Source organism: Hyperolius riggenbachi, chromosome 10 (genome assembly GCF_040937935.1).
Source record: "Hyperolius riggenbachi isolate aHypRig1 chromosome 10, aHypRig1.pri, whole genome shotgun sequence".
NCBI lineage: Eukaryota > Metazoa > Chordata > Amphibia > Anura > Hyperoliidae > Hyperolius > Hyperolius riggenbachi.
In genome coordinates, this window is record NC_090655.1 from 182,849,749 (window position 1) to 182,864,968 (window position 15,220).

General features: G+C 38.9%; 1 protein-coding gene across 1 annotated transcript in view; it reads left to right on the forward strand.

Annotated features, from left to right (window-relative positions):
* The first annotated feature begins 4,103 nt into the window (after positions 1–4,103).
* Positions 4,104–15,220, forward strand: part of LOC137536075 (homeobox protein MSH-C-like) — a 53,929-nt gene continuing 42,812 nt past the window's right edge. Inside the window, exon 1 of the mRNA XM_068258053.1 lies at positions 4,104–5,263. Coding sequence (XP_068114154.1) covers positions 4,873–5,263 — 391 coding nt within the window. The 5' untranslated portion in view covers positions 4,104–4,872. The remainder of the gene's footprint in view (positions 5,264–15,220) is intronic.

The window sequence follows — 15,220 nt, forward strand, 5'->3', positions numbered from 1 at the left end:
TTGCATGGTGGGTACCAGGAATTAAAGACAAGAAAATTAAGTGGGACAACAAGCGCCACTAAGTGTTGTATTAGATCATATTCATGAAAATGTTGGTGTATACGGTAAATATACAGTATATATATATATATATATATATATATAGATATATATAGATATAGATATATATATACACTCAGTATAGTATATACAGTAAATATACATGCAAAACAGGGTCACACAACTGGGTGCCCAAAGTCTGAGAAAGCTTTAACCTCCACTTACGTAACAAAACTGCTCAGGTATCCAGTTCTCCCCACACTCCCAATACTAGTAGCATATATATATATATATATATATATATATATATATATATATATATATATATATATATATATATATATATATATATATATATATATATATATATATATATATATATATATATATATATATATATTAAAAGCAACACACAATGCTTAATGATGTATTTTTCCATAACAGTGTTTGTTTTTGATTGTGGTGTTTTTGTTTTGTTTTGTTTTTCAGGTGGGCAGTAAAGATTCTTACATCTCATATATTTCAATAATGTTATATTTTACGGACACCTCGTATTTTATAACCCTACTAGTCAATCTGGCATGGACTGACATTTTCAAACATGTGATTGATAGCTCCAGGGACTGACTGAAGGCAGCTGCACAGACAATAGAACTAATGTTTCTGCTCAAAAAACAAACTGTTTATTAGCTGGTTAAATGAGGACAACTGTACAAAGGTTTTTTTTCCTTCTTTCCAACCCTTTGCATGACACAGAGACATTAGATGGGCAGAAAATGCTAATTAGTTATATTAGATTGTAAACAAGAAAAAAAAGTAATAAACAATATATGTGCGGTGCTACGTTATTTGAATGCATTGTACAGTTACTTTTATTGAATGCATTGTACAGTTATTTTTGATGCATTGTTTGTGAGTGTACAAATTGAAAAAGGTTGATTTTAATACCCCAGAAACGCACCTTCTTCATTCCTGAATTGAAGGCAAGAACTACAGTATATAGTGTACATAGCAAGTAGTGCTAAACAGAATGCCTTTGCAATGTATGGAAGTATAATTCATACCACAAAACAGACCCTTCAAGAGACTGCAGGCATGTGGCATTATACAACCACAGGACAACGTGTTCCTGATTGATCTGACCAGAGCTGTGATCTTATCGGAGCTAGTGTTCTGTGATAAAATGTTATCAAGTAATGAGAGGCAGACCGCTAAATGCTGGTTCCTGCCAGGCAGCGCTTATCGCTACCATCTATATTATAGACATCAGTGTGTGTCATATTATCCGACCCATTGCTCACTTCTACAGCTGGAGGCAGTGGGGGAATATTGCCGGCGTGATGTGTATCTGCTGTAACTGAATAAATCGTACGTCCTGTAGACGTTTATATACGTCATAATAGTTGTGTGTTTACTACAATTATAACCCATTTGTGCGATGGGTTATGTAGAATACACGTGTAAATGAACGTGTCAGATAAATGATCGATGTAATGTAACTGAGTATTACCCATGTGTGTTACTGCTGCCACAGGTGTGTGTGTTTTATATATATATATATATATATATATATATATATATATACATATATATATATATATATACATATATATATATATTAGCTGAATAATTCGATAGATAGATAGATAGATAGATAGACAGACCCTGCGGTAGCTACTGCCATTTGAGATATTAATAATACTTATAATTGACAAGACCCCTTGAACCGGCTTCCCTCCAGCAAGTCCATGCGGCCACTGTGATGCTGAAATCCTACCTTTTGGGGCACCCGATATACTGCTGCGAAATCAATTCATGTCAGCTGAAGTTATACAGTCACGAGTTTATCAAAACAGCAATCCTTTTGGAGACTGTAAAGAGCTAAAATGCGAGGTTCGTCTGATTATTCCCCTGTTGTTACGTGTTCACCTCTACCTGTCTTTACCAAGTACGTCTAATTATATATCATTCTAGTTACTTTAGGTAAGTCGGGAATTACCTGAACTGACATATTTTAATTTAACCTGTATAAGTATTTATTCTACCACTTCTCAGTCACTAGTCAGACAGCTCTTTATGTAACCACTTTTTGTGTATCTATAAAATATGTATCTGTCTTTTCAAACAAATAGCACCTATGTATCAAAATTATCTGTGTTTCTACACATTCTTGCAACTAGTATCTTTCTAGCCATTTATATAGGGCATTTATCATGCCAGTGATGCTACCAGCTGCCCCTCACAGGAGCTCACAATCTTATGCGCCTATATCGGTCTCATTTCAGCATAAGGAAGCCTCCCATCAGTTTGTTTTGTGATGCAGGAGGATATTGAGTGCTGGGAGGAAACCCATGCAAACGTGAGGAGAAATTAGAAATTCCAAGTAGATTAGATTGTAAGCTTCGCAAGAACAGGGCTCTGTCACCTTTTTTGTGTCTTGGAATGTGCTTTACATTTTGCTCATCATATTACACTTATCACTGTAATTACTCTGTCTAATTCTTCATTTTGTATCAATGTCTATATTTTATGTATACCATTATCTATATTATGTACCCCGTATTTGTTTACTTTATACATTGCCACTGAATATGTTGCCGCTTTAAAAAATGAATAATAAAAATAGTGTCCTGGCTCAAATTCCAACCAGGGACGCTTTGGGGCAAGATAAGAGTTCTATCTATTATCGATCTATCTATCTATCTATCTATCTATCTATCTATCTATCTATCTATCATCCATTTATCTTTCTATTTAGCTGTTATCAATATGTCTGTCTGATTATTTATGTATCAATCTATGAGGTATCCAAATGTGAGCTATCTGTTATTTTCAATCTATTAATCTATCCTACAGCTATCTGTCTGATTTCAGTCTAGTTATCCTAAACTTATCACTGTGTCAATCCATGTCTATCATTTATCAAATTAATCTATTTAGCATTAGCTGAGTATTTACGTTCACCAAACCATCCATTGCAAATCTATCTACCCAGTCAGTATCTACCCAAAATTTTGTGTATCAAAATTATCTATCATTTACCTATCTTTCACTGATTAATGGCCTATCGACAAATGAATGATAGATAGGTAGATAGATAGATAGATAGATAGATAGATAGATAGATAGATAGATAGATAGATAGATAGAAGGGCTTTGTGAATGGCTATCATCCAACATTTATCTGTGTGTTTATGTATAAATCCCTCCAACTGACCTGTCCGTAATTTTTTTTATCATTTTCATAACGAGAACAAACTCTCCAGGTCTGCAGAATAGAGTAGCAGAGGCAGATGCTGTATGCAGTGGGTTGCAGTTGCACATTCGCTGCCAGCCAGCCAGGGTTTGGGCTCAGGCTCTGCCATGTCCTAGGCTGCTCCGGGCTGGCACGGGTTAAGCCAGGGAACAGGGCCGGCTGTGAGAAGGACAGTCCTGCGCTAGTGAGCGCATTCTCCCCGAGGTAGCTTCTCTGTTTGATCCCGCCGAGCCTGGCGCCTAGCAAAACATAACTTGTCTGCCTTATTAAATGCCCTGACTTCTGCTGAAGGATTGCCTGGTGATTTTCAATTCAGTGAACAGCAACAGTCCTGAGCGCGGCCATAAATTAACCATTACTCAGCTAAGTGGAGCAGCTCCCAGGGCTGAATTGAGCTGCTAATGAACTCCTCTGTACTCTGGCTTTGATGCCCAGAAAATAGTGTCGCCACTATGTAATAATAATTACTGTTATTAATTGTTCTGACAGGGGAAATATGTGTTGTTTAATTAAGCTGACAGCTTAATTAATGCTGGGAGAGGAGGGGCTCCTAGAGCCGCAGCTGGAGTGTGTGCCAGACCCTGGTTCAGTGGGCTGACACTCTAATCGCAGCAGGACGTGTAAACAACTGGATATTTAGTTTGTATTTAGTTGTGTAGTATTAATGTCAGCTAGGCTGGCACTGCAGTGTCTAATGCAGATTACACGTGTTTTGTGTCATTTATTTTTCTATGGAGTAGTGCTGTGTAGCTGTTAGGAACACACGTTTGTTATTTCAACGCTTTTTAGTGTAAACAGCAGAGGAAAGTACACAATAACTGCGCTAATAAAAGCAGCCTGATCTCTTTTATATGGCTGCCTACTGATTGTTTGCACTCACATAGCCCCTCACTGTGCAGCCATTAAAGCCACAGCCAGAACTATTTCATGAACTCTTCATTCCGCTCTCATTGTGCCTTTATTTTGGCCGAGTTTGGGATGAGGGAGTGTATGGGCCAATTGAAACCCTCTGAAGTGACGTTGGAAGGGGGTCGGTCCTGGTGATTGGAAGGCGGTGCAATGAAAGGAAAGTAAGAGGAGTTTATTAGGTGTGGAATAAGGGGACAGGAGGCTGGAACCTTCATCTCTGAGCAGAGCCCTGGAGTCTGGGGAACGTCCCTCCACATTGCCCACTGAGGGGAGGTTAGAGATATGTATTGTTCCTTGCTGCCATGGTTCCTGGTCACTCACATCTGACTGACACCTAGAGCATCGGTGTAGATATCCTAGCCGAGAAGTTCTGTAGCAGCACCTCCTGGCTCGGGACAGCTCCTCTCCTTTCCTGCTGGTGATGACCTAGTCCCCTGGGACCTGGGACAGCTCCTCATCTACTAGTGACCATCTAATCCCAGCCATGGGACAGTTCTTTCTCTACTAGTACCACTAATAATCTACCGGAACAAGGCACAGCTTCTCTCTGGTCCAATTCCCCTGAATCTGGACAGTTACTTATCTATTGGAGATCGACTATTCTTCCAGGACGTGGGGGATCTCTTCTCCTGGTCGGATATACTGTCTATTACATTGGCTGTCATTTTATGGCCCCGTATCCCCTGACTATGAATCCTGAGAAGTCAGGGTCCCCGGGGACACCAAGCCCTAAACATCCAGACGATAGCAAGACAGAGATGCCCGTTGCCAGCAACACTCCAGGGGCGGCCTGTGGGTGGAAAAGCCAAGCTTTACCTTTCAGTGTGGAGGCTCTGATCTCAGACAGAAAGTCCAGCAAGGCTCATTCACCGGACTCCCTTAGCACTGGAGAGCCACAGGCTTCATTTCCAGCTAGGGTGCTGAGTGCAGAGAATGGACCGTCTTCTATCGGTGGTCTGCCTCATTTGGATGAAAGGTGTAAACCAGACCCTGAAAACTATGGAGAAAAGGGGAGCAGCACCTGGTTCCAGAGTCCCTCCTATTCTTCTTCTCCATCTAGTGAGTACAGATAAGCGCCTATTCGTGTGAAATATTGTGTTTTTGTAAGTCTTCTACTCTCGGTTTCCAACACATCTTTCCCTGAAAATGAAAATAAATGTGTCCTCCACTATGAAAATGTCAACCTGCAAATGGGGTCTGACAACACGGTTTACAACCGATTTTTCCCCCCAAACTTTTCTTATGCTAATCTAATATTATTAAGCCAAGTTCGCCATCAGATTTTATAGGAGAACTCCAGGAAAACATTGCAATGCCAATCTCGGTTGGAATCTTCTAAATTCTGAATGACATTACCAGTGTCACATCAGATTCACCAGAATTGTACATACAATACAAACAGAGATCTTTTAAAGAAAGTAGTAAGTACAGGTAGGCAGATTTAACACATATGTAGAAGTGGAACCAAGCAAGTGAAGCTGATCTTCTAAAATAAAACTTAAAGATTATAAAATATAAATACTTCTTTATATAAATGCTGATGTAATTTGTTCAGTGCAGGAGGCATAAACAGCTAAATAAAGACAATGGTTATGATTATGATAACCACACAAATAATAATAACAGTAATAATGACAATATTAATAATCCATAATGATTATTATTATAATATTTATCATCACGTTTTGTGTTCAGTGCCTTGACCAAATATCACCAGCACTGATATGCATTAATATTGATGCACTAATTTAAGTATATTATCTACAGGAAAACAGCTCCAGGGTGTTCATCTGATACAAAGAAAGAGTAAATTACCACATCACATAGCTAACTTATTCCAGAGTTTGTCCCTGACAAAACATGACATTCCCCAAATGGTGTAATGGTTAATTCTCACAAACGTGTACATATCAGATGGGTCCAGGACAATGAAATAGCTCCAAAGGCATTGGCGAGGCATGGGTTAACTAAATTTACAGATACAAGATAACACTAGAGGGGGACACCCTTCATCTAACATCACAGGGTTAATATGCTCATTGTTCAACAAATATCAACTTTCCTGAAATTCTAACACTTGCAGAGAGGCGGAAATGCTCCCACTGAATCGAGATCTTTGTTGTGAAGAACTGCAGTATCTTTAGACTATTCTTCTGTTTCAATAAATTCTCCTATCAAACAAAATGTTCTGCAGTTGAGAAATGTCATCTGGAGATCAAACGGAATCTGCTTCTGAATAATGACTCTCTCTTTCTCCTATCCAACAAGACTGTTATTCACAGGCCCTCTGTTTGCAAAGCCATAATGTCTGCAAGATCCCCAGCAAAGAGAGTTCACTGTGGGCTAATTAGAATAATAAGGTCACATATGATGGGATCCCCTTTAAATCTAAAATACCACAAAATGAAAATGAGTTTAGCATGTAAAAAAAAAAGTAGAGTAGAGACTGGAATTAGTAATCTTTACTGTATATGCAAAACATGGAACATAAAGATCAGTACTGCTAGGAGAACCCATAAGATTTTTTTCTAGGCCCCATACAAAGTATACTTTAGGGTTGCATATGCAAGGTTAAATTAATGGCCTTTCCGACGCAGACCTGTGACAGCTTGTACCCCTAAAGGCAGCCCTGAGGAGGGTAGTCAGCTATGGCTGCATATGTAAGAGCTAAATATATTGCCCTATACAACAACATCTCAAGGCAAAAACAAATGTATGCACTGCAATTTATTAATCAGCATCATATATATATATTAATTAGGTACTGTATATGTAAAATACATTTTATCAGTATCACTGCCAGCATCAGTATCAGCAGTAAGCACCGTAATGGGCCAACATAATTTACTACATAGTTTTCTCTCTGTCAATAAATATATTTTGAAGAAAAAAAAACCTATAAAATAACTTCACTATTAGCTTACAACATTCCACATTTTGGAGCTCATAATGTTTTTAAATGCAAAAGGTTACGTAACTTTATTTTTGATGATCATGATGATCATGTTGTAGTTATCTGGTACTGTCAGTGAGGAGTATTTTTTTAATTTAGAGTGAAGTAAGGGAGGGGGTGGTGGATGCCCTGAGGCCTGCTCGGACACCACATGAATCCTCTACAATCAATTCTCTTTGCTTCATGCTGTTTTGGTTGTGCTTGTTCAATAAAAGTTCTTTATGAAAGGAATGGTACTTCACAGCCCCTCTTCTCCGGATCACACTGACCTGTATTCAGTTCATAACCTGGGAGCCGCAGTCACATTTTCACTTTGATCTGAGAATTCCGGCCTGCAGAACGAGGACTGTTTTAGTTTTGTTTGTAATGTGAGTTAGCAGAGCCATCGCACGGAAAATGGCATTCCTGTGCCCAGGGAGAAAATTCAAATGCTTTGGAAGCTGTAATGTTACACAGCATTAAGCCCATGTATGGATGGGCATGTTCAAACTGATGTGAAAACTTTCACTATAAGAATACCTTTAAGAGTGGGTATTTATAAGTTGAGTCCACAAGCAAGCATGGCCTGTAATACTAATTCATGTCAAGTGTTCTTATTATGAGGTCCTCCATACCCTACAATAAAGTCTAATGTACTAAATCTGCCAGGTCATAGAACCATAAACAGTCATATTATGTGTCAATAGCCAAGCAAGCTATACATTTATACATAATTATAAAAATGTTTTACTTTAAAGTGTTGTGGAACATGTGCAGTCACTAGATACTGGATCTCATCCTGCCTCTGTCAGCTTTAGGCCTCATTCACAATGAAGCATTTTACCAGCGATTTTAGCAGCTTTGGCAATTGCTGGTGATTGCTAGCATTTTGAAAAGTGCTAATGCAATGTAATGTGTATAGCAGTGTTCACACTTAGCGATTGCCTGCGATTTGCATTCTGCTTAAATCACAAAAGTGCTGCATGCAGCATTTTTTTTTAGTGATTTTGGAGCGATTGCATTTCAATGTTATAGAATTGCAAAACGCAATCACTCCAAAATCACTTTCCGGTACAGTGAAAAATCACTGGAAAATCGATTTACAATAGTGAAATTAATTGATAGTGATTTTGCTAGCATTTTGCGATTCCCAGTGTAAAGATGGCTTTAAGGTCCAAGATTTTAATCACAAAATCATTACACTGCCATTGTTCTTATGTGATTTCTTCTGTTATTTACTTAAAGAAGTGGATGTTTCTTCCAATACAAGTTCCATTACAGCCAGTGGGGATTTAAAATAGTTTTTTCTTCTGGTTTTCTGTTACAGTACCCATGATTATTTTTTATTTTTCATTTTCTTCAGACTGCTCTCCCATATTATGTTTTCTGACTTTTTTCTTTGTTATTTGTAAAAGTTTTTTTAGAATACTCATCAGCTGTTACAGAGGGCTGGCTAATTTCAGCTCCACTTTATCATGATAGAGATTTTAAAGCGATTTAGTAAAGCAAAAATGCAACGAAGAGCAGTGCAGTTCTATCAGGTTAATTTTTTTTTATAAATACCTCTTCATCTAAAAGTATGTTTGGAGTGAACAAAGTATAACTTCCAAAGGCAATTCTACAACATTACTGAATACGGAACATTGACCAATCATATGTAGCAAAGAATTGATTGATTTTAACATTTTAACTACTGTTTTTTTAATGTTATTGTTGTAAAAAACTATTGCCAGTACTCAACCCCCCCCCCCCCACCCCCACCCCCATCATATTAAGGCAACTCTGGGAATGCTGGGCTCCCACAGAAACATCAGATAACTTTAACATTTGGAGGTATTGTACTAGCAGGGCCTTGTGCACAAAACTTGTTGTATGAGATTGGAACAAGCAGAATGGGTTGAGCATCATTTTTTTTACTTGAATATATAAAGATAGAAACCGATTTTATTCTGTGATTATTGTCATTTTGATATTGGTTTAGATTGGTCAAGTCCTACCCAATTGAGACACCACACCACATGTTATACAACCCCATAAAAAACCCTAAAACAAGATAAATTGTATTTTAAGGGTTTGGAATAATAGCACTGAGTGTGAAAGGTGTGGGCAGCCCAGTTGTACTCTTGTTGATATACGTATTACTTTAGTTTGTCACTAAGGTATAACTTCTCTACACTTCATTGGACCCATGCATTAGTAAATCTATCCAACGTGGTTGACTAGTGGTAAAGTCATACAAATATCCTTGCATTTTGTTGGAGACTTTGTAAGGACAATAATTTCCTGTCAACCAAGCAAGTCTGTGGTGGCTTCAGACAGGGGACATTCAGTAGGATAAATGGTGAATGTGTAAATGTCACATTGATATGATTGTGCATTTGAAGAAAGTTGAGACTTTTAACTTTTCAAATTAGGTAGCCACAAGTTTGTTTATATAGGTACTTGTGCATGTGTACAGGGTTATTGTGACATATTAACATCATCAATAGTAGGGTTATAAATGTTAAATCTTGTCTCATTTACTAAATGGTGCATTTAATAAGTGGGACATTTAGTGTCATTAAATTATATTAATAAATCAACATCTACGGGGAGGTCTTGTCACATAAGTGTATTTTTAAATGGATTTTGAAGTGATGGTAGCTTGTATAAAGACATAAGTATCAGATTTTGTGAGTAAAGGAGATCCCAAAGAAGGAAAAAAATAACATAATTTATTTTAAAAGTATCATAATAATAATATCACTTAATTATAATTGTATATGTGTTTTATTTATTTTCTGTCTCCATTATGCCACTTAGATAAATCTTTGGAATATATTCATAAGGAAAAATATTTAACATTAAAAATTCCTCAAAACATTGATAAAATTAAGATTGTTTGTTCTTCCAGTGTTTGCATGAATGTTCTCAAAGTACTTTGGTACCCTACCACACCATACTCTAGTATCTTATATTAAATATACTCAGCTCTGATTGCTTTCTGCAGTGTAAATAAGTGATGCACACTTAGAAATACAGTAGGCTATTCAGAGCCCAGGGATGGATGCTTAATGGTAGGACAGAAAAGTGGGTACTTCTCATGTACACCACTCACACACCCATACCCAAAATGCTCACGCTTAGTAAATGAAGGTAAGGTATCTATGCTGACAGCCCAGGAATCCATTGCTTGACAATATAATAGGCAAATTATCAGACAATCGGTGCAAATTTCACCTGTTGTCTAAAGCTGGCCATACCCTTCCCTATAGATTGGCCCCTGTTGTGGCAAAACTATCTATTCTTGATAGGTATCAGTTCACAAATGAATCAGTTCCTACCATAGACAACACATCAATTTTCAATAGATTCCAGCAGGGAATCTACTGAAGATTGATCGAACTGCTACATTGCACTGTTCGATACAGTGTGACGCTATCAATCAATCAATCAATCAATCAATCAACTTCCACCCCTGCCTTGCCCCTGATCAACCTATTTCCTTTTCCTGTTTATTTGATACTTTTGATCTATTTTTTGTTTAAAATCGAGATTGCTAGGAGAATTGATTACGATCAGATAAGTTGAATATGCAGACAATCAAAGAGGAAAATTGATGAGTGTATGGGTACCTTATGACTTTACCATCTTGGGTGAACAGTACTTCACTTTTTTAAACTTTTTTTTTAATTCAGCCTATTGTATTCACTGAGGAGGTCTCCTCCCTCTCTCCTAGTAGCTCCTCATAGAAAGAAACACATTTGTATGGTTACCTTTCATGATACAGATAATTTAATTGGCTTCCCCCTAAATTGGCCCTAGACTATGATACATACATAGACATGTAACTGTGGTAGGGAATAGATTGTGAGCCCCTCTAAAGGGAACAGTTAGTGAAAAGACAATATATACTCTGTACAGCGCTGCATAATATGTCAGCGCTATATAAATACTTGCAATAAATACATAAAATAAATAACTAATGGTGACTGGACCATGCTTTTCCCTACCAAGCAAACGTGTCACTTAAATATTTGTGAAAAAACTAAACCTCTAGAGAAGCCATTAAAGGGTACCTGAAGTGACAAGTGACCTGATGAGATAAATGTGTATATAAAATCCCAGTTTCACTTACAACTAGCCTATGTTTTCTTTTTAAAACTGTAAGGGTTAAGAATTCAGGGTTCTAAATGTGAAATGCAGTTGGACTGTAGCCTACCGTAATTCACTGATAACTAATTTCAGTTGGACTCCTGTGTGGCTAAGAAACACATCTGAGTTCAGGCAACAGGTAAAAAAAAGTTTTATGGTTCAAGATACATGTGGGAACTGAAAAACATTAACTATTGCTCTGATTCCCCTGAGACAATAAAAACTTAAAACCTACACTTAAATCAGAGATAAAACGATGGGATTCTATACATACAATTATTTATGTCATCGGTTTAAGTTCTCATTGGGTTTGCTTTAATATCTTGTAGAATGATGGCTGCTACTTAACTCCAGATTTGAGAACCATTTTTTTGCTCCACAGGAAGTGGAATTTTCCTGGGCTGAACCTGAGTTGTATAACTGTATTCTTTCCTATAATAAAATATTTTTATACTTAATAATGAAATACAGTAGTAACAACCCCTTTCCTATTGCCTGAACTCAAACTTTGCAAGAAGCTAATTGAATATGGAAGTTTGTTGTTTAATTAAGCTTGATTCATTAAACTTCTGCATCAAATTAGTCCTGTGTAAAATCCAGTTCAGCCACAGGTGTTCCGCTCATCGAAGAGCAAAAGAAACCTGCCTATTACCCACCTTCCACTCTACCAGTGCTTTAAACATCTCCTGTAGGTGAACAGCCCAACTTCAGGGACAAATGTTTTCCTGGTCTCATGTAGGCACTTAGGGTTATATCCACCATGTGCTGGTAAACTTTACGTGTGCAGGCAGCGCATGTAATGTTCACCTTACTTTACACAAATTATGTAATGCATCGTGTAATTAGTGTAAGGGCCCATTCACACTGGGGCGATTAGTGGCCGTTTACTGCCGATCGACAAATCGCCGGCAATCACTTTAAAAAGAGCTAGTTTCATTAAAATTATATGGCAGTTATCTCACTGGTGGGATTTGCGATTCACAATTTTAGAGCAATCTCGATAGAAATGTAAAAAAAAAAGTAAATCGCGATTGCTGAAAAATCACAAAAATGTCCAATAAAAAATATGTGTTTAAAAAAAACCCATCACAAAAAGTTAGTGATTTTGCTAGCATTTTGGGATCCCCAGTGTAAATGGGCCCTTACTCACAATATACATGCAGTACCTACATTTCCTGTATAACAGGAAATGTAGGCTTGCCTGTATAATGTGGGTTATTCTGTTTGCATAACACACTAATGCTGGGAATACATGGTTTGTTTTTGCAGTGATTAAATGGTTCGATAGATAATTTCCGACATGTCCGATCTCTCTTTCGATTCTTTCGCCGCTCGATTTCAAAGAGAATGGACTGCAGAATCGAGCGGCAAAAACGATTGAGGGCAGAAACACACGGCAGAAACGAACTGTGTATTCCCAGCATAAGGTCCTAATAAAATTCACTTTTTCTCCTAAGTTTTCTTCTACGAGATAATATTCATCTTTTATTTAGAATAACTTTATAGCACTCTGCAATTGAAAAAGTACCAAAAAGTAGGTGAAAAAATAGTGTCAAGTATTTTCTTGCTTGCTGGTGTCTTAAAGGGACCCTGAGCAGTAAAAAGAAACAAAATTGGTACTTACCTGGGGCTTTCTCCAGCCCACCGTAGGTCGGGAGGTCCCCCGGCGTCCTCCTGGCTCCTCTCCCGGTCCATCCGCCGCATACCGCACCGGCGACACCCAGCCCGGGAGTTGGGCTCCCACTTCCTTAACGATGACGCTCTTCATCATCACGCCGGTCGCTGAGCATTATCATGGTGGCCGGCGTGACAGTACTGCGCATGCGCAATTAAACCGCGAAAGCCCCAGGTAAGTACCAATTTAATTTCTTTTTACTGCTCGGGGTCCATTTAAAAAGCATTTTATTGATAACATGTAAAATATAACATGGGACAAACAAAAAAGTGAATTGGATCTGGCCCTATGTGCATTGCCTAAAGCCTGGTAAACTTTGTGTGCTCTCTGCGTATGTATATTTTACAAGAGTTTTGTAAATATACCTCTCAGCTACACAGCTTGCTTTTTTTATGTGTGGAAGCTCCTTGACTAGCTGACATTACATAAACCACTTATTATTATTTAGCATTTATGTAGCACTGACATCTTCCGCAGAGCTGTACAGAGTACATCGTCTTGTCACTTAAAGCGGAACTGAAAAAAAAAAGTGTTTCACTAATATGGGGCTTCTGCCAGCCCCTTGCAGCCTTCCTGTCTCGCACTGGTCCTCCACGATCCTCCATTCCCACACCGCCAGCTAGTTTCATTTCTGCCGACATGGCAACTACACCTGTGCACCCGGGACACACGGATCTTTCTTCGTGTTCCTGCCCGCAATAGCATCCTGCGCTATTAAGTATGACAGTAACAAAAATAGTTGGTGGCGGGAGAACAGAGGATTGTGGAGGACCAGTGCGGGACAGGAAGGCTACAAGGGGCTGGCAGAAGCTCCTGGTAAGTAACACTTTTTTTTTCTTTCAGTTCCGCTTTAACTGGCCCTCAGAACTAGGGCTCACAATCTAATCCCTAGTTACCATAATTATATGTCTATGTATGCATCATGTAGTTTTTGTATTATAGTCTAGGGACAGGGGACAGGGATTTAAGGGGAAGCCAATTAACTTATCTATATGTTTATATAAAGTAGGTAGTCAGACAGAAGCTTCTTTAGCAACCACTACCTGTAGCACAAACTTCTATATCTATGGGCTGCAGTCTTTTCAGAGAGTTCAGTCTGTGGGCTCTATTCACTAAGGGCAGCTCGGTAAAATTATTTCGGTCGGTAAAATACTCCATTCGATATTTTACACTTTTTTTTCCAAATTCACTAAAGATCTTTTGCATGAGGCAGAAGTTCGGTAATTTACAGAACAAACATGCCTCAATTCACTAAGCCCTGCTCAGTAAGTGTCACTTACCATCCGTGTAGCAGGTCAGTGGTGAGGCAGGGAGCTGTGTGTGTGAGGCAGGGCTCTCTGTCCAGTGCATCTCTGACATCCCTTTAGATGTAGAGATGGCCCAAACTGTTCGCCAGCGAACGGTTCCTGGCGAGCTTCCGTGGTTCGCGGCAACCGCAAACTTTTCCAGAAATTTCGATTCGCCCCCATAGTGCATCATTAGGGTCAACTTTGACCCTCTACATCACAGTCAGCAGGCACATTGTAGCCAATCAGGCTACCCTCCCTCCTGGAGCCACTCCCCCCCTTATAAAAGGCAGGCAGCGTCAGGCATTGGACTCACTCGTGTGCCTGCAGTAATTAGAGAAGGGAGAGCTGCTGCAGACTCTCATAGGGAAAGCTTAGTTAGGCTCTTGTAGGCTTGTTAGCTTGCACCTTGCTGATTCTTATTGCTAAAAAAGCACCCCACAACAGCTCTTTTGAGAGCTAATCTTGTTCTTGTGATCTATGTTGTTTTTTTTTTTTGTGTGTGTGTGTCCCACTTGCATTATATACAGCCCTGTCAGTCAGTTGCAGCTGGCCTTTGGTGTAATTCCTACTGTGCGACTGCCAGGCCCAGCACATTCAGTGACTACCTGTGTGTGTGTGACAGGCAGATGCAGATTTGTAATCCCATCCCAATCACTGCACCTGTTCACTGTTCAGTGCACCTACCTACCTACCTATGTGAGCGCATGCATTGTTAATACCACAAGTCATTGCACCTGTTCACGGCAGTACGTGTGTGTGTGTGTGTGTGTGTGTGTGTGTGTGAGACAGGTGCACATTTGTAATATTCATCACTGCATATAACTACCTGTTGTGTTCAGTGCACCCACCTACCTACGTGAGTGAACGCAGTGTGATATTTAATACCACCAGTCACTCTACCTGTTCACGGTACGTGTGTGTGACAGGTGCACATTTGTAATACCCATCACTGCATATACCTACCTGTTGTGTTTAGTGCACCCACC